This window comes from Saccostrea cucullata, unplaced genomic scaffold (assembly GCF_032062105.1).
Source record: "Saccostrea cucullata isolate Sc308-1 unplaced genomic scaffold, CSIRO_AGI_Scuc_v1 ctg1020, whole genome shotgun sequence".
NCBI classification, from domain to species: Eukaryota; Metazoa; Mollusca; class Bivalvia; order Ostreida; family Ostreidae; genus Saccostrea; species Saccostrea cuccullata.
Window position 1 is genome coordinate 204,379 of NW_026931054.1, and position 27,111 is coordinate 231,489.

The following is a 27,111-nucleotide window of genomic DNA, read 5'->3' on the forward strand; positions in this document are numbered from 1 at the left end:
TAATTTCGCGTGTTTATTGGTTGATAGGCGTACAACACATTATATATCTGTGTTTTGTTGTTTATTCTCTAAGACTTAGAATAGAAATATTTTATGTTCGGATAAGTGAAACAAAGGAGAACATAACTTATTTGTCAGTAGTCTTCCTCAGTTAAAAATCGATTCTATCCAGAGCTACCTCGACAGCATAAATACTTTATGCTGGTGATAACAAAATATTACTGCACAAAAAGGTTGACGACAGAAAGGCTGAAGTCGTTTTGTTTCAAACGTTTGGTCTTATGCTTTGTAGTCAGTAAAACACCAAAGTATGAAACAAATACAGAATACTCAGTGGAGTCCTCATTATAAGTTCATTTTGAGGCATTGAATCAACATATGAATGGAAATACATTTTGTTAATTGATAAGTCTGATGACTTTAAACAAGAATGCTTGTTTCCTTGTTTTATCAACTTGTTTGTTGATAGCTTCCCTCGGTTAAGAAATTGTTCAGAGCATGTTCTTATCGAATCAACAGGAAGAGATAAACCCCATACTCAGATGATAAGGGTATACTGCTTCATAATTAAGGGAAGTTGATAGTGTTGAAGTCATCAAGTTATCAAAAATTTTGGTCACTAGGTTACCAGCAACACCTTTTTCTATTGTAAAATAAAATGTACTAGTATGTGTCAAACTTATTTCAAGTTCACTGGAAAATATTGAGTCAATATCTGAATGTGCCGTTGAAGGTCACACCAAGTTTATGAATAAATTCAGCTTTGTAGAATGTAAAAGCAGATATGCTGGATAAAGAAGAACATTTAGTGCCCATTGGACTTCCAACAGTTTGTTTGAAGACATGGTCTCTGGTAATAGATAGAAATGTAAACAGTACATTTGTGTAGAATCAGAGTAATTTTTAGGTTATTTTGTTGATGACCTATGTAAAACATGACATTTTTATTAAAGAAGCAGTTGTTTAAGACATCAGAAAGCCTACTTTTTAATTCATCATGAGGAATGGTTGTATAGAGTGTACAGACATCACACAAATCTGAAGTTTGTCCTTGAGTGAAAGCAGTAAATATTTTAGTGAGAAGTTAAGAAAGGGGCAAAGTAGAGCTTTTACTGGACTTGTCATTGTATCTTTATGTGTAAAGGTTTTTATGAAGTTTAGGAACCACTTCAGTGTGGGAAAATCCTTGACAATTGGGACAGAATATAACCAACAGACAATAAATGAACACAAATAAACATTATAAAATATTTTTAATTATTAATTTGTTACATTGGCATATATTGAATGACATACATAAAAAATCTGTAAATAAAGCTGCTGTACTCCTTCAGTAAAACAACTTATTAGTGACATTATTGCTGTATTATCTATGTATGAGATGGGTTGATTCAATATGGGTGTATATGTATACTAAAAAAAAATTTTGTTGTTACAAAAGAAAATATATGGTAGTATCAAATATGTTTTGCTTAAAATGTCCATTTATAAGAGATTCAAAATAGAAACAAAATAAACTGAGAGAGAGAGAGAGTAAAAAAAAAGATCTATTAAAGGATTGTAAGCCAATGATTGCAGATCTACATATATATTTAAATTGGTTCTGTGGACATGCATATGTATTGTACTTTGTTAAATTTTATTTGTTCAATTGAAATAAAGTTATATTAAACTTTATTTTGATTGTATATGTCAATTAAGAGGATAATATGCATACAAAACACCAATAAAATTCTCATGAACACAAAAAATGAACTTCAGATAAATTAATCAGATATGAAGACCAACCAGAACAAATGAAAAATGATAATTAAATGTATTACCAGCAAAATTAACAGGAACATGTGGTACAAATCTGGCATTTTGATAATCATTTGATGAACATTTAATTATCAATCAAATTTGAACAAGAGTAAAGAGGTATAACAAATAAGACTATAGAAACCGATTACATTTCAGTACATCCAATAACATAATATTGATAATAAATATATTTATATTTCATAACAAAAGAATATTGAGTATCAAACAAAAATTTGGTACTATATATATAAACAAATATATCACAGTCAAACATTGTATTGTAAGTTCTTTTGGTGATTGTATCTAAAGAAACAGATGTAATCTAAAATTTCATGTTATCGTTAAAGATTATTTTCTGGTGTCTCACTATAAATAATAATTCTGATTTTGTAAAGAACACCAATGAACTGCCATACTAAAGCATCTTTCTTGAGAAAAACATTTTTTAATATGATACATCATAATTTACATGAAACGACACAACCTATACTAAGTATTGGCACATTATATATTAGTTATATTTAATAAAAAAACAACCATTATATAAACCCTAATTGTTCCCATATTCTATAAACAAAAAAAAATTCTGAACTTTGTAAAACTTAATGAAAATTGATTTAAAAAAAACAACCATGTAATTTTATGTTTTGTTCAAAACTTTATATGATCATAGTTAAACACAAATAACGCAAAATTGAAACACCATAATGATAGTAACCATATTTGTCTATGAAAAAAAAAATGATATAAATACTTCAACAATCAAACAGCTCCATGAAACAAGAAATTGGATACTGACCAAGATTAATCCAGTAAACTGAATTATGTTGACAATTTAAATGCAGTGTTTGTAGATGACACTTTGAATTCTGAAATTTCATTTTTGCTCTAAAGCCTTGAGTGATTTGAGCAAGCCACTGATGAGTTGTGCGAGATTTGTGGCTTGTCTCATGAGATATCTCATATGAGGATCTGCTATTGGTTTCCCCACCGCTGCTTGAGCCGCATTCACCGTGCTCTTGTAAGCATTGGTCATCTTGATGACTTCAAAACCCAGATGCTGTGCTTGATGAACGGCTTCCATCATTATCATGGTGGCTTGAGTATGAAGAAAGATTCTCGCTAGAGTGTGCATGCTGTTATTTAAGTTCACAGTCATTTTTTCTTTGGTTTGTGATGCATTGCTGACCAAACATTTAACATCCATAACAAATTTTTTCACTTGATTTGTAAGTTCATCCTTACACATATCAAACTGAGTTGACTTTCGGTCAATGCGCGAGTCTTTCAGTGTCTCCATTGTCTGTTTGAGCTCAGAGAGCAGTCTGTCTGCATCTTTGGTAGCACTTCCAAATTCCTCTGCTTTGTAAGTTCTAGCCATGATCTGTTTGACCGAATCCGAGTGCCTCACACTGATACTGTCTCTCACCACGGCATGACTCTCCTCTGATAACGACCCCTTTCTCTCCCTCGTGACTTCTGTTGGTATCACCTGCGGCTTGGACTTGCTCTGTGTCACTACTACCGTCTCTTCCTTCGGTGGCGTTTTCCCTGACGACATATCACGGAGGGCATCAAAGTTATTATACACTCTGAAATTTGTCTCCTCTGATTCCGTCTGTCTTATGCTGCTTTTAGACATGGACATGGGTCTCCACATGTTGGACACAGTTCCAAATGGATTTTCCTTTGGTCTCTTTTGTGGCTGTACAGCCAGAGAAATGTCGTCCTTGCTTTCTGTGGTGGTGACCGGTTCCTGTGTTTTTGATGGAATGACAGGGGCTGTCTGTGTTAAGGGGGTCTGCTCTGATGAGATGGGTGATGAAGAAGGAGATGATGTAGATGACGATGAGGTGAAAACTGTAGACAGCGCCTTTAACGGTCCAGACTTCCGCAAACCACTGCTCTTCTGAAAAAAGGAAAACATAACTTTTGTGAGATAATAAACAAAGTAAATTAAATTTTCTCGCATGAAATTTCAAAGAGATAAATGTAAATGTGATTGTCCACAAAATATGTGTTTAATTCAAAACAGGAATGTACCTAGAATTTTATAATGAAGAAAATGTCACCAAAGATGATGCAAAATGCAAATAAATTTAACACTCAGTACTACATCACAGTGGACATTCTATTGTTGTTATACACAAAACTCTGTTAATGACTGGTGTTGAATTTTGGTAATGTTTGAGTTATTTGTGCTTAAGACATAAAATAACATATTATGATAACATATTCTTCAAATCAAGGAATATGTGACATGAAGTACCCAATGAAACTTCATTCTCCATATTAGGAACAAAAGACTAGAAATTCCTTGCAGTACCTTCAACTGGATAGAGTTATCAAATTCAATATGAATTTGACTAATTTATAAATATTTTAGTGGAAAACCAATCTGTGATAAAACCTTGAAATTATTTTTATTTTTTCATGTTGACTACTAATCTAGCAACAAATGGTCTATGATGTATATAGTATTAAATAACCATAGTTGATTATAACCCCTTATTTAGTCTAGTTGCCTAAATCTAAGAAGGCTCTCTAAAAACAATTCAGTAGATATTACTTCCTATCTCCTATATGTAGTAATCAAAGAATTTTGTTCTGGAAGGCATATAATACAAATTTAAGCCTACTGCTGTTTAAAGTATCATCCTATTATTGGTAATATTGTAAACAATGCCTGAGAACTTTTCAAAGTTGACATGCACTAGAAATATGTAAAAAATGTACAGTCGTTTGGCCAGTTCCGGATTTTGGCCAGTTCCGAATAATTAGTAATTTAAGGACTGATAATTAATAAATTCAACGGTGTAAAAATAAATTGATTTCTATGGTAAGAAGGCTTATTCATGAGTGTTTGAATTATGTGAAGTTTTGATTTTTTGCCCTCAGTTTGGTTTCGTTATCGTACTTGAAACAGTCGACATACTTTTACAATGCAACAAATCTGAATCACCGCGACGTGTAAGTCTGCAGAAAAACCTCTGTAGATGCATAAATTTTTCACATAATCCAACGTTCTAGGTATCAAAAGTTTGTTTGATATGTACTCTAACATATACTAAAAACTTGTCAAAAATAAATATTTAGAACACTGGAAGATATCGAAATATTTCCGTGCTCTTATTTTACTAGTTCCGAATACCCATTTTAAACACTATTATAAATTCACTCTTCGATGTTTTCTTCATTGTAAACATGACTTATTCTACCCCTGCTTGAAATACAGGAAGAAGCGGTATACAGTAATGGGATGTTTGTCCATCCATCCGTCTGTACGTCCGTCCGTCTAGCTGTACGTCCGTTCGTCTGATATGCTCTGGGGTATCCATTTCTTATCCGCAACCCCTTTTCTACCACTGAATGAAGTTTTATGAGACTTCACAGAATTTAATGAGTCTTTCACAGAATCTTTGTTTAACAGTGCCAAAGTGCACCTATTTTATTTTTGGATCTGGTACATAATTTGGGCTCCCTGAAAAAAACATATATACTGCCATTCTTTGTAATATTGAAAGGTATATCCATCTCTTGTCCGCAATTCCTCCTATACCACTGAATAAGATTTAATGATACTTTCACATATTCTTTATTGCATTGTGACATTGTGACCTATTATTTTACTTTTTGATCTGACATTTATTTCGGGTCTCCCAGAGTAAAACATGGACTTTGTCCTAAATAATCATAAAGGAGGCGTGGGGTATCATTAAAATGAGCTCAGTGCCCACAGTACCTCTAGTTTCTCTTCAACCTTTGGAAATACAAATAATTTATTGGTAAGCAATTAATTTAACTTTTCTTAGGCATGCCGATGGATAATGTCTGGGACGTATATTTTTAAATTTAGGGTTGAATTGAATAAGAATCTCTAGGGTATCTGGAACCCGTCGGCTTATTCGTAACTGGTAAAATGGACACCTATGGTAACTTTCGAGATATTTTTTTTTTAGGGAAGGCTGAACTTTTATGAAACAATATTTAATTCCACAAGTCATCGAACTACCTTGACAAAACACTTAGATTTTGAAATAATTCCTAATATATTTGTAGCACCGTCAAATCGATTTCTTATTCGGAACTGGCCAAATAACTGTAAGAGATGAAGAGGTAAATTAAGTTCTTTCATCTGTATTTTTCTCAAGTCAGACTTTACTTTTAGTCTAGTTTAAAAAATGGACATACATCCCTTCAATAAAGCTGAAATATTACACAATTTTATACTGTACTTACTTTGATCTTAAACAGTTTTCTTAACTCATCCATTGTTAAAAACAAGCTTCTTACAGATCAGAAATGAGGACAGAAGATATTTTAAAATCAATATTGACAATGGGAATTTAAGTTTAAATCTTTATTATTGCACAGTTAATTAAAACTTCAAACTAGCTGAGAAATAGAGATCTTTTTGTGTTCCTCACACTGACTCTACAATGATTACTTTTAAAGGTATTTTTACATACAAGATTCAGTTTACCTTCTTCAAATATTTTATTTGCTAGTATTGTCAGGAAGTCATGCAACTACTGACTTTTGTAAGAACATAATAAAAGTTGATTGAAGTTAATATTCCAGAATACATACTGAATATATCCCCTGAGTTGTATCAATATACTAGCCCATGCAGTCCAATTTTTATTTAACCCACATGCAGAAACAACTGTAATTTTTAAAAATATTACTTATGGACAAGACATAGTGCTTATTCAAGTGAATTTCAATGAACATTCAAGTGACTCTCAAGTGAACCAGATATTGCACTTGTTTCTGCAGGCCTTGTTTACATTACTAGGTAGTATTTATTTTCTAATGTATATATCAATCTACTACTTGAAGACTATGATCTTTGTAATTCTAGATATATTGGTATACTTCAGCTTACATTGTATTGTGATCATTACAAAACACAAAGGTAATAACAAGACAAGGCTTCCATACATTCACTCCTGACACATGTTAGAAGACAACGAGCTTAGAACCACAATGCTGGACATACAGACAATACTGCCTCTGTTTCACAGATTGGAAATCTTACAAATTCATAGCATATTTTTTAAAAAAACATTTTAAAAATTTTCTTTCTTTTTTTCTAGCTCATTTTTTTTTTGTTTTAGAAAACTGCATTCAGTAAAACAGAGTACAGAGTTGAATAACACCACCATAACCACTAGGTCATGCACTTTTTATAGACATAAAAAAGTAAGTCATTAGTTTACCTCCTCCCCACTAGATGGGGTGGGCGTGTCTGCTTCCTGAAAGAGTACAGGGTGTTACAAAAACATTAATATCAAAGACATTATATGGTTCCTCTAAAAATATTAATCAAACACTCCCAATGTATTTTTAGACTTTGGGGGTGGGAGAAAGACACACTTTGGGGGGAAACACTTCTTCAAATGGCCATTATTGGTCTGAAAATTGATTCTGAAGCCAAAACATACACAGTATGATGAAAGCAAAGCAAGTTAATCATACACCATACATGAAATTTTCAAACTTGACATGCATATAAATTATAAAACACAACAGGCAGCCTGCGATGCCATGGTGGCTAATAAATTAAGGCACAGAAGGCGAGACCTGTGCTTTAGCAAAAGAGACATCTCAAATACTTTTAATATTCACATATTAAAAAAAAATTAACAATAAAAGACCAGTGCTGTGCTATGGAGTATAAGAAATGTGTTCAGTTGGATTTAGATGTATTGGTTGTTTTAGAGGGAAAAGGTGCTTTTAGAGTTGGCTTTTTAAAATCAGTCAGTCCATAATGTTCTAACAATTACTAGGTACTTCTAACACACACAAATCTAGTAATTTAATACACCAACATCTACTGCCTGGTAAATAAATTTTAAATGTCTTTATAGGGGTATGTCTTTTAACCACAATGAACCACAAGGAACCACAATGAAACCACAATGAACCACAATGAAACCACAATGAAACCACAAGGAACCACAAGGACATCTTAATTTGTCTCTAAATTTTACTCTGTAATTCCACTGTACAAAAATCATCCTATACACTCATGATATCTGACAGAATTCATATTTTAAGGTAAAAACATTTTCTTTGTACATAACATATTTAAATACATATAACTATTCTATTTGTATATTTCATTCAGAGTCGATTAAAATATTAACTGAAAAACTTGAAGTACATTGTAATGGCAATATACATGAAACTTTTAAATACTGATGTCAATTATCTGAAGTTTGCATCAAAGGTGCCTGTCCCATCTTCCATGCAATTTAAGGTCAGACGAGATGTTCCTCAAATTATGTTTTGTATATCTTCGTAATGTATGAAAAATGTTCAAAATTTTAATAACATTATGATTTCTAAAGCAGTTTCTAAACGTTTTTAAAATATCCAAACACTTAAAACTTTGAAATTCGAAAATTATTTTTCTTCCCCAAAGGATTATATAAGAAAAACTACCCCTGGTATCTCGCAGAAATGCCTGGTAAGGTACCTCAATTTTTTGTGAGTAAACATGTTTAAGTAGCAATACTTCAATGACAAACTCTTAGAAAAATTTATCTATTATTAAGGAACGTCTCGTCTGTCCTTAAAAAAAAAAAAGAGAGTCCCGGGCCTGCCTAAATGAGAAAAATTTTGATTTTTTAAAGTTCCTAAAAAGTCCAAACACATTATAATGGGGAATGCGCAGCATACCTTGTCCATGTAAGTAAGCCCTCAATACTCAATACTTATTTAGTGCAGCTATTGTTACAGTTTTTAAAAAGTTAATAATTTAATACCTGGTCTCCAGAGTTCTTTATCCTTTTAATTTAAATTTTGCATATTTTGTAGTAGACTAAATGCATTTTTAGCTCACCTCAACGAAGTTGGGGGGAGCTTATGTGATACCCTCGGCGTCGGTGTCGGCGTCGGCGTCCCAGGTTAAGGTTAAGTTTTTTGGAGCAGTTTTCTTTTTAATTACTTCTGTGTCCTATACTGATTAGACATGCATGGAAGATGGTTTTAGTGTGTTTTATTGTACCAGACAAAGTTTCAGATGCTGCAATTTCAGCAAAGGAATTACCAGGTTAATGTTTTTGGAGCAGGTTAACATTTTTGGTGCAGTTTTTGGTGTGGGTTTCATTTCCAAGTAACTATAAGCCCTATGTTGACCAAACTTGCATGGATGATACATCTAAGGATGCATACTACCGGGCTTGCTTCGGATGCTGAATCTGACCTACATTTTCCGGTTGAGTGAACAGGTTAAAGTTTTTGGTGTGGGTTTCATTTCCAAGTAACTATAAGCCCTATGTTGACCAAACTTGCATGGATGATACATCTAAGGATGCATACTACCGGGCTTGCTTCGGATGCTGAATCTGACCTACATTTTCCGGTTGAGTGAACAGGTTAAAGTTTTTGGTGCAGGTTTCATTTCCAAGTAACTATAAGCCCTATGTTGACCAAACTTGCATGGATGATACATCTAAGGATGCATACTACCGGGCTTGCTTCGGATGCTGAATCTGACCTACATTTTCTGGTTGAGTGAACACGTTAAAGTTTTTGGTGTAGGTTTCATTTCCAAGTAACTATAAGCCCTATGTTGACCAAACTTGCATGGATGATACATCAAAGGATGCATACTACCGGGCTTGCTTCGGATGCTGAATCTGACCTACATTTTCCGGTTGAGTGAACAGGTTAAAGTTTTTGGTGCAGGTTTCATTTCCAAGTAACTATAAGCCCTATGTTGACCAAACTTGCATGGATGATACATCAAAGGATGCATACTACCGGGCTTGCTTCGGATGCTGAATCTGACCTACATTTTCCGGTTGAGTGAACACGTTAAAGTTTTTGGTGTAGGTTTCATTTCCAAGTAACTATAAGCCCTATGTTGACCAAACTTGCATGGATGATACATCTAAGGATGCATACTACCGGGCTTGCTTCGGATGCTGAATCTGACCTACATTTTCCGGTTGAGTGAACAGGTTAAAGTTTTTGGTGCAGGTTTCATTTCCAAGTAACTACAAGCCCTATAATGACCAAACTTGCATGGATGATACATCTTAGGATGCATACTACCAGTCTTGCTTCGGATGCTGAATCTGACCTACATTTTCCGGTTGAGTGAATAGTTAAAAGTTTTTGGTGCAGGTTTCATTTCCAAGGAACTATGAGTTCTTTAATGACCAGTCTTGCATAGATGATACATCTAAGGATGCATACTTCCAGGCTTGCTTCGGATGCTGAATCTGACCTACTTTTTGTGGATGAGTGAAAATGTTAGTTTTGATGCATGTTTCATTTCCAATAAACTATGAGCCCTATAATGAGCAAACTTGCATGGATGATACATCTAAGGATGCACACTAATGGACTTGCTTCGGATGCTGAATTGGACATACATTTTTCAGATAATAGACAAGGTAAAAGTTATGGTTGCAGGTCTATTACCAAAAACTATAAGGTTTATATAACATTGTATAAACCAAACTTGCACAAATGCTGCATCAAGAGATGAAAACTCTCAAATTTGCTTCAGATGCTGGATTTTCATTACATTTTCATGAAGAAGAAGTAGTTTAAATTTTTTATGTAGGTCTATTTCAAAGTATCAGATCAAAATTGCTTTTAAAAATATTTTCATTTTTGGAATGTATACTTTTTGTTGGTTAATTGTGTGACTTTGCCTTACTTAAAGACAACATTCGTTGAGGTGAGCTCTGTAATCTCTGATTACCTATGTTTAAAGCATGCCAAAATTTTTACAGCTTGATGCCCAGAAGTAAGGAAAATGCTTTTTAAAACTGCATTAATTTTGATGGTTTTGGTCCCAACCTCAGGCCCTGTGGGTAAGAGATTTTGAAATCCAAAAAGTTTTGCTCCCCTTTACCTATAGATGCTTTGTACCCTGCCAAAATTGGTTAAAATTGGATAAGCTGTTCAAGAAAAGGAGCTGAAATGGTTCAAAAGATTAGGAAACAGACGGACAGGAAGCACAACGTCGGACAATAACAGATAGAAATAGGTCACCTATGTGACTCAGATGACTAAAAAATGCATATAAACCATATATAGATTCATTAAAATTTAATTAAGATGTCCTTGTGGTTTCCTTGTGGTTCATTGTGGTTTCATTGTGGTTCATTGTGGTTCATTGTGGTTTCATTGTGGTTCATTGTGGTTCCTTGTGGTTCATTGTGGTTAAAAGACGTACCCTCTTTATAGTGAATTTTGGAGTTCTAACAATTGTTATTATTTGTCTATGGGATAATTTTTTCAATTACTGTCATAGGAACTTCCCTATCCTAAATGTTAGTAAAACACCCAATTAATAACATATACATTTAGCATACTTCTGTAAAATTACATTTATAATGATTGAATCAACACTTATATTTTTGCAAGATAAAAGAAATACAGAATATATAGTGAAATGCAAAAAACACACACTGCTTTAAAAAAAAAGTCTAAATGAAATTGGTGGCACACACACGTTATGGTAAAGGTGTCATGATATGTTTCATTAACCATTACTGACCTTCCTCTGAAGGGGAAACGTGTGATGCTGGAATAGAAAACGTTTATTTACATGCAAGAAAAGGGTAAAATGTGTGAGAGAACATTCATTGAGAGCTCCTCCCCAGATTTTTTTTTTTCGGTGCTGGCAGAGACTGAAGAGTGAGCTACAATCAGTTCCCTCTTTTGAGAGGTTTGTCAGGGGAAAGTACTCTACATACCAGCCATACACAAGTGTAATCAAGCTTTTCTGCCTCCTCAAGAATAGACTGCAACTATACATTTAGTGACATGCATTTTACACAAGTTATCATGCTTATTATCAATGGAATTATGTACCAAAAAAAAAATAACAAACAAAAAAAACATACAGGATATTATATTAATAAACCTGCAGTCATCAAATGAATGACATCATGACTGAATACTATTGATATGTGGAATTTCTGTTATGCTTTGGTGATGTGTTCTAGGTGATAAGCTTGATCTGATTACATTAAAGTATGCATAATTAAATATGATTTTTTTCTTGATTAATTGATTAATTACCTGTGTAGTTGTTGAGGTATGAGGTCGGAATGATCTAGGAGCTGCCAACTGATTCCACAGAGCTGGAGTTTTCTTGTCGTCTTTGTCCTCCTTGTTTTTTGATTTCTTATCTCGCCGTCTGCTTCTGTTCAATACCGCCTCATTACCTGACGACTTCTGATCATCTGAATCAGAGGAACTGTTTCTTCTTCTGAGGTAATTTAAGGTGAACGAGTTGGACCTCCTCAGGGGTCCCTCTTCCTTCTTCTCCTCTGTTTTTCGTTCTTTCTTTGAATTGTTGGACTTGTTTAAAAGATAATCCCTGTATGATTGCAGTTTAGCCTTCAGGGAGGAAAAACTTTCAGTCACAGCTTTTTCAGGTTCTTCCCCTGCATCTTCCTCTTTGGGAAGGATGTCAAATGAATTAGTTCTGCGTAGATGTCTAGAATATTTAGAGCTCACTGTCACTTCACCCTTTGTTTGTCTCACTTCCTGACTAGATTTCTCAGCCTGACTTGGAGTGTCCCCTGAATGCATTTTCACAACTTTGCCACTAGTCACATCAGTTTTCACTATCCCGTTAGGGAGATTTGCCTTGTCCTTGTCATACATTGGGGAAGGTTTTGAAAGACGTAAGGACGAAGTTCTTCTCCATTTGTAATCGTTCTCATTTTCTAACTTTGGTCCTAAGTTTGGAATCATTTGTAACAAGGTGTTTAATTTTTCTGACACAGATCCAGGGGAATCATTCTCTTGACCATCCTTAACATTTGAGGTAGCTTTTCCGGACTCTGTCAAACAGTTTGATTTGCTTGAATCACTTGCTTCCTTTTCACTAGCAATAACTTTTGGGTCACATAATGCACCAGATTCACTTTTCAAATCTTTTACATTTTCACCACTCTTACTATTAACATCATTATTATTATGCTCATCCTTTGTTACCTTAAAACACAAAGTATCCATAGAATTTGAACGACGATGGCTTCCCCGACCATTTTTGTTTTCCCCATCCTCAATGCCGGTCACTGGGGGAACAATGGGGATTTGATCAAGTGACACAGAGGCTTCCCCAGGGGGAGGTGGAATGACTAAAGATTCCAGGCCCTCTTCAAATGCCTCTAAACTGAACTCCTCCTCTCCTGAATGGACAGAGTCTGGTCCACTCCACGTGTGAGCAAGATGATCTATGTGTTCTATTGACTCCTCAGAAGATGGTGGGGGTGGTATTGTTAGCTGGGCGATCAGCTGATCAATGTCTGAGTCAAAGAAGTCAGGGGTGGCGCCATCACTGACTGATCTCTCAAAGGGCGGAGTGACAGGATGTGGTGCCTGATCACTGGGCATTATCTCTTCTGCTATAAATAGGCAAATTTTACAGTGTAGAAAAATGCATCACTAGAAATTTTTCTCAAGGTGTTACATACATTTTACAGATGGATTCTTATTCAAAATCAGGGACTGCATATTGAGCTTTGTGAAATTAATTCAATACCTGTTTCTAGGGTCTGACCTCCATCAGATGTGGAGGAATACTGCCAGAGTTTCATAGAAGCTTGTTGATCTAGTTCTGGTGGCTCAGATGTGGGAGGGGGTGGGGGAGGAGGCATCAAGGTCAAATCTGAAGAAAAAAAAACCAATATCAACTTCTATTTCATAGCCAGAATCACATGAGAGCATGGATACTTTTTTTAATTGTGTACACCATGTGGTAACCAGTATATTTTCATCATATATCAATATAATATCTATTTCATCATTGAGAAATCCAATATTATTTATGTCACACATCCAAGTCCAATAACTCTAACATGACCTACCTATGATATCTGGATCAAGATAAAGCCTCCTTTCTGAGAACATTCTGGGATTGAGAATTCCTTCCTGGATCTCTGGAGGGATTTTGTCTGGACTCAGCAAACCAAAACTAGATGCAATGACTTCAAAATCAGACTCTGTTCTAGGTAACTCACTTTCTGGATCAGCATCTAAATATAGGGCCTCAGACATGAGAAAACATACCAAAACGTACTTAGTGTTCTTGTATAATTCATTTTTTTTTTTATTTCAGAGCTTTTATATATGTTTCACTTATTATTACAATACAAAGAATATTAAAAAACAATTAAACAATTTACTGGTATTAATTTTTTACTTGGATTTTAAAGATCAGCACCTTTTACTAATATTCATAGAGCATTGGGATAGTATAAAAATAATACCTATGTTAAGGTTTAGGACACTGTGTTAAAAAATGCAAATAGGGATAGCTTCCCCTGTTTTGAAGTGGAAAATTAAGGAGATTATATAAAACATTATTAGGCTGTTTTGTGACAGAGAGAGCAGTGGAGGTTAGTAAGGTTAGTACTTACAAAGGTTGAGAGCAGACAGGGGGTCAGTGAGAGAGGACTGTCTACCTTTAGCGGGACTATTGGCGGGGGTCCCCCAGCTGTCCGTGTCACTGCTCTCTGGTTCCTGTCCACGTCCCCCCGGGGGAGAATAATCGTCCAGAGGAACCTTCTTCTCTGACTCCACCCCACTGTCTGTATCAGATGACTCCTCCTCGTTCACTGTAGAGTGGATCTTGTGATCTCCAAATATCTCTCCATTTGTTTGTGGGGTCGTCTTTGGCTTTTTGGTATCAGGTGGAGTTAATTGTCCTTGTGTTTCAGGTCGTTTGATTGGAGCTTTTCTTTCTTTGGCTGCTAGGTACTCCTGAATGTCATTAGGATCTGAACCAATCACAATCACACCCTTATTCACATGCTTGGGAGTAGTGTCACTTTGTTCTGAATCTTTTACAAGGGAGATTACTCCTTCACTCACTTCAGAATTCTTCGGCTGAAAGAAGGGGAAAATATTCAAGGTGAATAATCTGGCACACTTTAAAGAGTGGTTTCCACTTCTTCAGTTTTAAATATCAAAGTTCAAGTGTTTTTAAGTCATAAAAAGTTTATTGATTTGTGATTCATTGAGAAGGTGAAATTTGAAAGATTTAAGCTTGCAACTATAGACCTCAAATTCAATTAATACATTCCTTTTTGATAAAAATATTTATCCAGCTTAGCCTGCATATCCCTGTACTTGACAGGGAAAAAAACAGTATTCATACTACACATGGCCAAAATTTATGTGCTGATTTGCTATATTTACAGTAAATAAAAACATGAAAATTACACTGCTAGTAAAATTAATAATTTTCATAAAAGGGAACATGAAATTTATAACTCAAGCAAAATTGACTTTCTTTTAGAAATATGGAAAAAATAACATGAGTGAAGACAAAACTCTCATTTCTCAAAATCTACCTGGATGCCTAGGTCCTCTTTAATTTTTGTGATAAAGTTGCTGTCACTTCCATCATATACTGGCGGTCCCCTTGCAAAGTTGACGATTCTCTCATTCTCGGCTATCTCTGTGGAATCGTGGTCCGCCTGGATTACGTGGGTCACGACGTCCTCCGGGTAACTCCAGGCTGAAGCTGACACGCGGTGTGTTCCGAAGTACGGGGGAACTAAAAAAAGAAAATTAGAATGTAAAATATAAAGAAAGAGGAGAATTAAAGATTTAATTAAATAATTATATTTACTTACCTTGACTTTTAAATAAGGCACTATTGATTAGAAAATTAAAACAAACAGCTGAAGAATTAAACTTTTTTCAAGCAGTCCTTTGTCACCACATTTTAATTTTCCCTTTGGTGGTGTCCTGTTTTAAATTAGTATATCGATCTCTGCTTTAAATACCCCACACTGATCTGTTTCCAAAGTGTCCATTAATAATGTAGACAACTATGAGAGTAAAATTACATTTCACAGAGGGTATCTCTCCAATTAAACTTCAACTGTAACTGTAGACTGAGAATAATGGATCTACCCCTAAACAATTCTAGCTATATTGGCAGCTACAGTCCTTCCTAATTAAGCACTATAGATACTGCTTAGAATGGATTCACACCTATTTACTCATAAACTGTCCATCCATGAAATTCCATAGGCATCTATCTATGTATCTATATGGACACACGCAGCATGTCAGTACTCATATAAATATGGCAACACCGGGTCCAAAGTTCCAATGTAAGAAAAGTGAAAGGCTAAACAAAACTATGGCCCATAACTCATCAATGACTAAAATTTAATTGTTAAATATTGTGTGTCTGACTTGTGACAAATTAATCGGCATAAAAAATATTTTAAAGCGGATGTGTGTAATGTTATTACTACCCAAAATGTTATTGTAATCTGGCATAACTGCCTTCATTCTGAGGAGTTCAATGGTGCAGGGACAATAGGCTTAGCGGGTAATAAGGCGTCATGATTAGTGTTTTATTGGCGATCAGTGGAGGAAATCAAACAAATGAAGATTGTGATCCCTTACAACAACCCCCCAGTCCTTCCACAAGAAGGTGCTAAATGCAGAGTACAAACGAATTTATTAAACCTAGCCAATGATCCCTATATAGTTATGTATTAATGCGACTCAAATACACAGTTTGTGAATTATGTAACTTATTCAACACCACATTGCTACTTTGATTGGAATAAACTGATATGTAGTATAAAGTACACTTATCCTTAATCTGAATTTTTTTTTCATTCAGTTAAATTTGGACCAAGTTTAATTACAATCTTTATACATGTAACATACAGAAAACCAAACCTCTGAAGACCAAAAAGGAATATCATAAAATAAGCCAAACTAAATATGGCACTTTCTATCTACTATCAAAACTATTTCATTATACCCCCGGCTTGAAAAGTGGGAGGGTATACTGTAATCGGTATGTCCGTCCGTCCGTCTGTCTGTTACGCTTTGCAGTACCCATTTCTGATCCGCAACTTCTCTTATACCACTGAGTGAAATTCAATGAAACTTTCACAGAATCTTTATTACATATTGCCATTGTGCACCTCCTATTTTACTTTTTGATCCGACACATAATTTGGGTTTCCCGGCCACAGCAAAACATGGACTTTGCCATTACCACCATATGGGAGGCGGGGGGTATCATTTAGTGAGCTCATTGCTCTCACAGTATCTCTAATTTTAGTTAGTTTACAGTATGCAAATCTTTAACAACAACAGACTTCTTTTTCCATTAATAAGTGATGAACTTTCAATTAATCTTCATATCATGTTAACTTAATTAACTTTTATTGATATGTTTGAGAAAAATTTTCATGGTTTGAAGAAAAACTATGGGTTCAAGGGGATTTGATTTCGTGGATGAAGAATTGTTGAGTATAGTTATGTATATGAAATTTACATTTCATGGTGAACATGATTTTTGGGGTCTTTTTATACCTTGAAAGCAATGAAAATTAAATCCCCATGAAAATTAGTGATATCATGGTAGTCTGTTCTGCTGAAAAAAAGATGATGATTACTTTTTCTATCAATAGATGAAAACAAAAGCGGAATTGGAAAATTTTTATTCCTGATCAATTTTCCACTTAATCGGTCAAACTACTGTATACAGCATATGCATATGCAATAAATTAATTATGTAGACAGAGGAGTAGAGCTGAAATATATGGGTTAGATCCTTAAAAAATTACTGTAGATCACTAAATTTTCACGACACCTTATTTTCGTGAGATTGTCATTGACTCTTGATTAGCGAGACAAAATTTTCACGAATTCTGGTTATTGCTCTATATAATCTTAAGGAATACTATTATACACTAGAATTTAATTTTCGCGAGGACACTCTCTTGCATAATTACGTGAAAAAAAGTTCTCGCGAATAAAAAGTGATTTACAGTAATTCATATTGGGTGAGATTTTTTTCAAGGTTTACATACTAACCCTTCTAAGTCTCTAAGTTCTTTATAAAATTTCCATGACATTTTTAAAACAAATTTCACTTTTGCCTATTAAAAGTTTTAGAGCTTAGAACATTTGTTTACAGTGGGTTTGAAAGGGTTGGTTTTGGGGTTGAGGCGGGGGGGGGGGGGGGGGGGGGGGAGCTGAAGTAAGGTTGCTTTGTAGGACAGTTATAAAATGACATGCTGTGTTTAGTCATACACTTCAATCTTACCAGGCAAAAGTTAAATTACTTATGTCTTAAATGATTTTAATTGGTGACATAGATTACAAATAACAGAATAATTACAAAATACATGCATCGACCATTGGGTAAATCTTTAAAACTTCTCTCATTGGTTACAAGGACTTGATAATCAATAATGAAATGTCTTCCATTCCATTAATAGCAATCCTTAACTGTATATAATCAGTCTGTACAATATGATGATCAATTTTTTTTTTCCTTTGATGTTGGATTTATGGTGATGAACTTTAACTTAAAAATTTGCTTTTTGTTTTTCAGATTAAGCAAAGAAGAAAACAAGCCAGCACATGACTTGTTTATGGGGATTAATTACATTAATACTATAATCTAAACATCAATAATTGTTAAAGATTATCTGGTATGAGAGATTAAATATTTCTCCAAAAAACATTTCCCAATTTTTCTCTATAAAATATAAACATTATTCTGCATGGGAATAAATCACATTATGTATTCAGACACAAGATTTCTGAGGAAATTTTTCACAGTGTACTTAAAGTGCAAAGGACCAACTTTATATAATCCAACCTTGGATTAAACTAAAAATGTTATTCTGCAGAATTTTGACCCCATGGAAAAAATACATAAAAGTACACCAAAATAATTTTACACCTGTACCCTAACTAAGACTGTATGTACCTTTTTAGAGATTAATCACTTCCTGGGATGAGAAACCTATTCGTCTAATTATATACATTAAGTATTTCAACAATAATTCATCATACAAAGGTCATCTATAAGCATGTTTAATTCCACTAATTTCGCTCCAAAACGAGGATTCAAAGAAAACTGTAATTCGTCTAATTATACATTAAGTATTTCAACAATAATTCACCATACAAATGTCATCTATATGCATGTTTAATTCCACTAATTTTGCTCCAAAACGATGATTCAAAGAAAACTGCAATTCGTCTAATTACACATTAAGTATTTCAACAATAATTCACCATACAAAGGTCATCTATATGCATGTTTACTTCCACTAATTTCACTCCAAAACGATGATTAAAAAGAACCTGTAAATGACCTTGACCTTATCAAAACCATTCATTAAACCAGTCTTTCTTGGAATGTTTTTTTTTTAAAACTAGTCTTCAATAAACTACAAATAATTCTGAGTTTCTGAAAATTATATCGTAAAAAGAATTTACTTCTTTTCTTTTTTATCCTTGTCTGAATGACATATTAACTAGGCTTATGAGAGCAATAGAAGCTGTGATTTACAGACAGACTCACCATCGGGGTCTGAGCTCTGTTTACTGGCAGGTTTTTCCACCAGACAGACATTGTCATCCACAAATATCCGATAGTAACCCTCTACCATGGCAACAAAATTCATAGCGTCGTCCTTCAGAAGTCCAAAGTTCAACATCTGGAAATTTGAATAAAACCATATCACTTTGAAAATAGTCAATTTTTGCTTCACTATCTAATTATAGCTGTAAGTCAAAACACCCAGAAAAAGAAACTAACTGGACATTTATTTCTATATGTGAAATCAAACACTGGACAACATTTACAATCAAATACATACTGCTTCCTGATTGTCACTTTTGATGGTGATTTCTACTCTCTGTATATTGTCCTTTTCTTTGGCAACTTTAATTTTCTGAATTTGGTCAAACTCAGCCAGCACAGACATCTACATAGAATAAAAAAATGTTACAATAAAGTAACTTGCACCAAAGGTACATGCAAGGATACTCATTTAATTAGAGGATCTGTTAATTAAATACACTGATAACTTACCGAGTAAAGTTTGATGTTGGTTATGAGGCCAATACCAGACTTGGGACCAACCAAGATCATAGCTTCTGTCATTTTATCCTACAAAACAAAAAGAATAAGCTAGTAATTGCTTTAAAAATGTGTCAAAACATGAAATTTCACAAAAACTGTGCAGCATTACTTTATCAAAAAGTCTTACTAATTAAAAGTTCACTCCATCAAGGGAGATAACCCCTCTTACCAATAGAGTAACCATGAATATTCGACTGCCGAATGTCTTGAGTTCGCTGACAATCTTCATGTAGTGGAGCTTGGCCTGCATGGAAGACAGCTGTTTCTGTCCGGGGGGCGTCAGGCTCTGGTTCATCTTCAGCTGCTGGGTCAGAATCTTCCTCAGCTCTTTAGGCTTCAGGTGCTCCAGGTGACTGTATGGCACAAATTTCTCCATCCCACACTCCTTCCTAAGAGTCGATCGAGATAAACAAACACTTATGTATCACAAGTATTAAGTTTTTTAGGATTGTGCTTGGTAGCTGAATCAAATTCTTCAGTCTGATTAAAGCTAGATGTACTTACATATGCCCTATATATTTTCAAACTTAGCAGATTTGGATTACACATAGGCCTCATCTTATATCATTGCTATATGTTACTGTCAGATTTGCACATGCTTTTATTTGCTGATCATTGATTAATGATTTAATTAAGCAAACATTTGCTATTGCTGTAACTTACTCAATAGCTTTAATGTTGATCTTGCTGGCGACATTATTGTTGCTCATCACATGTTGCTGTATGTGCAGTGCTGCGAGCTTGAACACAAGTTCTCCCTTCAGTTCTGGAAACCTTTCATTTACCACATCATTACAACACTGCAAAAATGAAAACAAAATCAAATCAGAGAGGAGACACTTTAGAAAGAACTTTTTGTAAATGAAATATTGCCATAAAAATCATGGACATAGTCTTGTTGATGCCTTAGGCAATTAAATTTATCAGTCTTGAAAAAGAAGATCAATATTTCATCATAAAGACGTCTGTAACTCTTCTTTCATATTTTTCTAATTGATTATTTTTAGTAAAATTCTTTGCTACACAAATATGTTGGGGTCCTTCAATAGTAAACTTGATCTATGGGAAAAAGTACAGGTAAATACACTCAATATATATAAACAATATTTACCTGCATATAAAAATATTCAAAAGCTACAGGATCTTCTTTGAGTAGATCATATGCATCAACTGGAACAAACATCACTCGGAAAAGACAGCGGAAATGTTTAGCACCTGGTTTAGCAGCGATCTGCGGAGAAATGATTTAGCAGTCAAGGTTAATATTCAAGTCAAACAAATACCCCTCAGTGAATAGTTTTGTAATTTCTGTGCCATAAAATCAGATAAAATATTAGTTTTGAATAATACAATGAATTTTCTCAATTTTGCTTTTACTTAATATATGATAAATTTAAATCATACAACTTTTAACAAAACAATCTTAACAATGCCTACACACAGAAAATCCCTCACAGAGTTACTTGTCTAGGTATCAAAAAAGTAACAATCATATATATTGAGATATACAACTCTTACCTCTGCGAGAGTGTCCTGTTCCTGGAGGAGGGTCATGTGACCTGGACTGTGGGACTTCATGTTCTGTAGCACCAAATTAAAATGTTGGACACATTTAATGTTCAGCTTCTCCTTCAACGACTGTACCACATCCTGAAAAGTTAAAATAAGTTTGTTCTTGTTTCTTAGTTTTGTTTTTATTTTTTTAACAAAACAAAACAATGCCCAAAGAAACAAATATGAGAAATGCCTGTCAAATGCCTGTGATGACAAAAGTTGTAAAAATGTGACATTTACAATTTAAAGGCAAAATCACCAATACTGGTAATGAATTTAATTGTCACAATTTCTGTATGTTATTTCTCACCTTGACAGTAGTCTTGTTGTCATATTTAAATGATTTGGTCTGTCCATTTTCAAGAAAAACTTTTAAAACATTTGGCATGAAAGGGATGTAACTCTCATCAGAATTGGGCTGAAAGTAAGCAATAATATTGAAAGTGAAAAAATATACATATATTGCTATGCAAAAATTTTGTCAAGGAGCTGCAATAAATTGGCAAAATTGATATTGTTAGTGCAGCCCTAAAAGGCAAATACTTGTATAACTCTAATCTTGAGTCTTTAGTAACTGTTAAGCTAAATCATAACACAATGCTAATGGAAAGTACGTAATACATGAACATCCCTTAAAAGTTGATATTTAATACTTTCCCCAAGTTCTTCAGTAATTTGTACGTTTAAACAATAAAATTTATTTTTGTCTAAACACAAACCAAAAATACTACTTAACCAATTGTTCTCCTTGTAACAAATACATACATGTTATATAAAAAATGACAACAAATAAGACACAGTTTGTCTTGAAATTAAGTCTAGGATATTGAAATGGTAGCAGACATTTTGTTTCTGTGGAGAAAAATCACATGGCTTACATTTTGTAGTGGAGCACCATTCACCATGGTAACAGTGACATTCTCTGAGAAGCGGACGCGACTTGGATTACTTTTCAGCCGGGCTTTTTTAGCAGCTGTCAATAATGAAGACTTCTTTGTGGACTGTAAAAATAAAACAGTAATTAAATCACAACTCTCCCCACTTCATTACAGAATCCAAACTTTTACACAAAAAAATGTTACAAAATCGTTAAATTCACTAGAATAACGGAAATGATGGTTTTTTTCAAGCAAGCAGAAAAGGGACTGAAAATAAAATGAATGCAAGTAAATAAGGATTGTAGAGCAGTTTGCAATGATGATTGGAGTGCCACAACAATCATAGAAATTACATTTCTATCACATGCAAGTGATATTTTGTTATTCCTAGAGACAATTATAATCTACATCCTAATCGTGTTCCTACACAGAAATGAATTGAATCAACATAAGATTTCATTCCAAGCCAAGTGTAAAGTTAGTTTTTTTACCAAAACTTCAAAAGGTTTTATTTTTTTATATACATAAAATAAGATATCTGTGATATTTGTTAATTTTTGATTGTCAATCAAAATATTTTATAAATGTTGAAAATACACACTGAAATAATAGCTATGAGTTTGTCAGTGCTTGTTTATTTTTCTACTAACCTGTATTTCTACCTACAGAGGAAAAATTTTGACTTTTTGAATACAAGTTTGTTAAAATTTATATAATAACTACTTGAATATTATATCTTAACATTCTATTAAATAAATGTAAGCTTGAAGCAACATGTTTTTAAATCTTTTTTTTTTTGAAGCAAAATTTGGAAAAATAAAATACTTACATTATCTGAATAAGGCTGGCATACAGTCAGTGAAATGGAAACTTTACATGATCTGCAACATGAAAATAGTACTGTACAAAAATATCCCTTAAAAATCTATTCTCCTTTTTAAGTTTTTATATTCAATTAGCATAGGTCTGAGCATTATAACAAGATAACTTATATTTAAATAAGAGTTTTATCATCAATAAAATCTACCAGTACATGTATTTTAGGTAAAAAGTCTAAAGGAAGTCAGCAAACATTCAAATGTATAACCTCTTTGCAAGTTTAGGCTGCAGTGTTTTCCCTTTATTTCAGAGTAAAGAATAAGAGTTAGAGTATCAGTTAGTAAGATTTCAGTAAATCCAGTTTTAATAGGCTAAGGGCTGAAGTTTAAGAACAAAATCTCTGTAGACCTTGCAACAATTTTTTATTTCAAAGAGGCATTTTTGTCAATTGAAGTCAACTTGGTCAGAAGACTTGTTCTTAGGAAAAACACTATAGCCCACTACTCTGAGATGCTTAAAGCAATGCTGATGCCAAGGGTATTGAATGGTTTTAAGTTTTCTATCAATGTCACCCATGTGTTGCCTTCAGAGTCAATTTTTCGATAGTAGATGCCTATTGTCACAACACTTGAAGAAAGTATGAACAAAATCGCCAAAAAAAATGCTCAAGATCAACTCTTTTAAAACAGGACAGGGGGTGCCAACTCTCACTCGTTTTCTTGTCTGTACCTGACTAGATCTATAACATATTCTCTGGGTGAGTTTTTCACATCCTCGCCATTGATTTTGATAATTTGATCTCCTGGCAAAAGTTTGTCTACACTAGGACCCCCTGAAAAAAATAAATGAATTAAAAATTAGAACAAATATTTAATAAATAATAAAGTACGATATGGAAAATTTCCATACACTGTATCTGTTTTTTTCAAATTTACACACATAATATGACCTTATAAACTTTCAACATATAAAACAATCAAAAGCTTACATTTAGATGGTCAAATACTTTTAAAATATTTCGTAATCATTTAATAAGCATTTTTTAAAAAATCTGAATATGAGACTGCTGATGAAAACATTTTCTCTAAAAAATGTATAGAAAAAGAAACCCAAATAGTGGGGATGGGGTGGGGTTAGTTAAGCTTTGAACATGTACATGTACTGACCATCTGTCACAAAGCGCACAACCACTGGTTTCTCACTCCCTGCCACAAAACCAAAGCCCTTCTGAGGGTCCCTATTTAGAGTTATCTCCCTTGGTTTGGGAGGTTCCACATAATCTGGATCATCTCGTGGGTCATCTCGTGTTGTATATTTTTCTAAATGACTGCAAAAAATAATCAAAGTACTGAGAGTACTGGGAAGCGCTAAGCATGGTTTTAATTTGAAATTCATCAGAATTTAAATTCCTTATCGCATTGGAATAGGTACATGTAATATTTTGACGGTGCAGCTGTAAAGGAAGGGGGGGGGGCGGAGAACTCAATTGTTTAATTGAAATTAACCCAGCTCTTGATTGACTTGACTGTTACATTAAATAACATCGAATGTAAGTTGTATTACAATAACAACGTTTTTAAACATGCAAAAAAAAATTAACAAAGAGAATCTAATTTACTATCTCTGTGCAATTTTTTAACGCAAGTGAGTTACTTTTATAACTTTTCTTTGTTTGTCACACCATAGGGCAGTAACACAGTTACCCGTCCGGACAACAAGATTACTTGTGTTGCAAGGTTTCTGCGATAAAATTAAATTTATATCAATGTTACAGTACGATTTTTTTCTTCTGACTCATCTCATTCAGATTATGTATATAGCTCTACATTAGCTGGAAAGCTGGAGTTTTTTTTTGGGGGGGGGGGGGGGGGGCAAATTTTGAATACCAAAGATGTTGCTGAAAACCTTCTAGTGAAATTTTGAACAATAAATTTTCTCTCAAAAAAATTGTACTTACTAAAATTCAAAATTGACGGTCGACGACCATGTCTGCCATTGTTATTATCGGCTGCATAGGTAATCGATCTATTGGCTGTTGTTTTTGAAAGCGCACGAGGAGAAATGAGATATTATTTTTTATTTGGTCCATTTAAAACATCCTTAATGATAAAATAGAATTAGGATTATGAATAAAAGATTTTTAAAATGCCTTAAAATTTTGTTTGAACTGTTTTTATTTAGTCATAGATATTTATAAAGTTATAATTTTTATATAAACGGTTATTTTTACATTCAGTATAATTTTCCTTATCAAATCCATTAGAAATCCACACAATTAAGGAAAAGCTATTGGTGTGTGAATCACACAACCACGTAGGCATATTTGCGCGCCAATAATTCACACAAAACTCCTTATATTTACACTTTACATGTTTGGAAGCAACAAAAAATACCAAATTTGAATTTCCCTTCTATATTGTTGCATTTTTACTGAATTCACTGCAGTCTCATTGTAGAGTGTATATTTCCCTTGAAAATATTTACATTACATGGATCAAATCCATTTGAAATCCACGACGTTCAAATTTCTATAACACACGCGAAACCTTGTCACTGCGCGTTAGAATACACAGTAGGTACTACATGCATTTTCTTTAATCTAGGAACACCAAAATGTACAATGTGTTGACTTAATTTAATCAAAGTATATCATCCTGTTAAATTAATGTAAAATTACTACAAAAGTGCGTTTAAAATTAATTTGTCACTTTTTTTCAATTTCACAGTTGGCTTAGGAGAAAAACACAGCGAATGTAAATATATTTCTATAACACACGCGAAACCTTGTCACCGCGCGTTAGAATACACAGTAGGAACTATATGCATTTTCAATACTCTAGAAACACCAAAATGTAAAATGTTTTATTTCAATTTAATGAAAAACTACAACCCTGAAAAATTAACGTAGAAATTAACGTAATGTGCGTTAAGAATTAATTTGTCACTTTTTTAATCGCAATGTTTGTTTGCGTAATTTAACTCTGCAACGTCACTTAACGTCATCTGACGTCACAAACGGCTTTTACGTCTATTAACCACGATAGTTTTGAAGGGCGCTAAATTCACATTAAATGTTAACGTAATAAGCAATTATGAAGAAGGAAAATTAGAGAATGTAAATATAAGCACGGTAATCAGGTGTGTTTGCCAAAAATATATCAAAATTTAAAAAAAAATCATAGCATGGCAACTTGTAATATATAAATGCAATCAATAAAAGTTACTGCGTATACAAATAATGAAAAGAAATTGAACTTTTAAATTTTGTATTGAATATGCTACAGTTGAATAACACAACAATACTTTTTTTTTTCAATATTTCTTGATATCAACATGTAACAAAAATCCCCGAAGACTTTACTTCTTTTTTTTCATTACATTGCTATAATATCAGTTTTGGGTATAAGGATATTGCATTAAATTTTGTCTTTTTGATAAGAAAAAAAACATTCTTATCCTTCATCCTTCATCTCTGACTCTCACGCACATGAATTATAATTTATTTGTACCGAAAATTAAAAACGTTTGACCATTATTTTTCTCGTGTAATATTTGAAGCTCAATATTTCTTTTTAAAATAAAAATGTTAAATTAAATACTAGTACTCTTCTACTTAGAAATAAAAATATATCATTTTAAAATTCGTGAGTATTTTCCTTTGACTCAATTTGGCGGATTTACTTTAAAATGCTTCAGTTTTTTTTCTTCACTATGTAAAACATGCTGACAAGAATGAAATAGCCACAACACCCAAGCGTTCAGTCTAAAGGAATTTTCTGCATCAAAATATTTTAATACAGATAAAGACTATGGTACTGAACGCAGCCATATATACGGCCGGTAGAGGTCGTTGATAAAAAGATCATGCAAATCATCACGGAATCTGAAGACACCCTAGTAATCGCTTGCGCATGCGCGCTTAGCGCTTAAAAAGAAACTTAGAGGTATAGAACATATGTTAGAACATATTTACCAGGTATACCTATATCAATGTTCTAATCTTTGATATATCAAATACTTCATTATCCCTGTTTTTCATCAGCCCCATTGACTTTGAGATAACAAGGTTTGACTGTAAGTCAAATATAGACTTAAATGTCATATAACCGATTCAAATTGACTTAGGTTTGTGGATATCTTACTCGA

The 27,111-nt window shown here is 33.6% G+C and overlaps 1 protein-coding gene across 6 annotated transcripts in view; it reads right to left on the reverse strand.

Moving 5' to 3' along the window:
- Positions 1-1,236: 1,236 nt before the first annotated feature.
- Positions 1,237-27,111, reverse strand: part of LOC134231205 (uncharacterized) — a 49,121-nt gene continuing 23,246 nt past the window's right edge. Inside the window, exons 4-23 of one of the 6 annotated variants that reach the window (XM_062713129.1) lie at positions 24,132-24,292; positions 23,695-23,797; positions 22,976-23,027; positions 22,147-22,269; positions 21,579-21,686; positions 21,233-21,364; positions 20,826-20,945; positions 20,378-20,514; positions 19,884-20,103; positions 19,664-19,741; positions 19,449-19,556; positions 19,151-19,286; positions 15,144-15,349; positions 14,253-14,676; positions 13,656-13,823; positions 13,331-13,456; positions 11,857-13,193; positions 11,330-11,356; positions 7,026-7,061; positions 1,237-3,712 (exon numbers count right to left, since the gene is read on the reverse strand). In XM_062713129.1, the coding sequence (XP_062569113.1) occupies positions 2,681-3,712; positions 7,026-7,061; positions 11,330-11,356; positions 11,857-13,193; positions 13,331-13,456; positions 13,656-13,823; positions 14,253-14,676; positions 15,144-15,349; positions 19,151-19,286; positions 19,449-19,556; positions 19,664-19,741; positions 19,884-20,103; positions 20,378-20,514; positions 20,826-20,945; positions 21,233-21,364; positions 21,579-21,686; positions 22,147-22,269; positions 22,976-23,027; positions 23,695-23,797; positions 24,132-24,292 (4,834 nt within the window). In that variant the 3' untranslated portion in view covers positions 1,237-2,680. Of the gene's footprint in view, positions 3,713-7,025; positions 7,062-11,329; positions 11,357-11,856; positions 13,194-13,330; positions 13,457-13,655; positions 13,824-14,207; positions 14,677-15,143; positions 15,350-19,150; positions 19,287-19,448; positions 19,557-19,663; positions 19,742-19,883; positions 20,104-20,377; positions 20,515-20,825; positions 20,946-21,232; positions 21,365-21,578; positions 21,687-22,146; positions 22,270-22,975; positions 23,028-23,694; positions 23,798-24,131; positions 24,293-27,111 lie in introns of all 6 variants that reach the window. The other 5 variants (XM_062713125.1, XM_062713131.1, XM_062713127.1 and 2 more) reach the window with 5 other exon arrangements.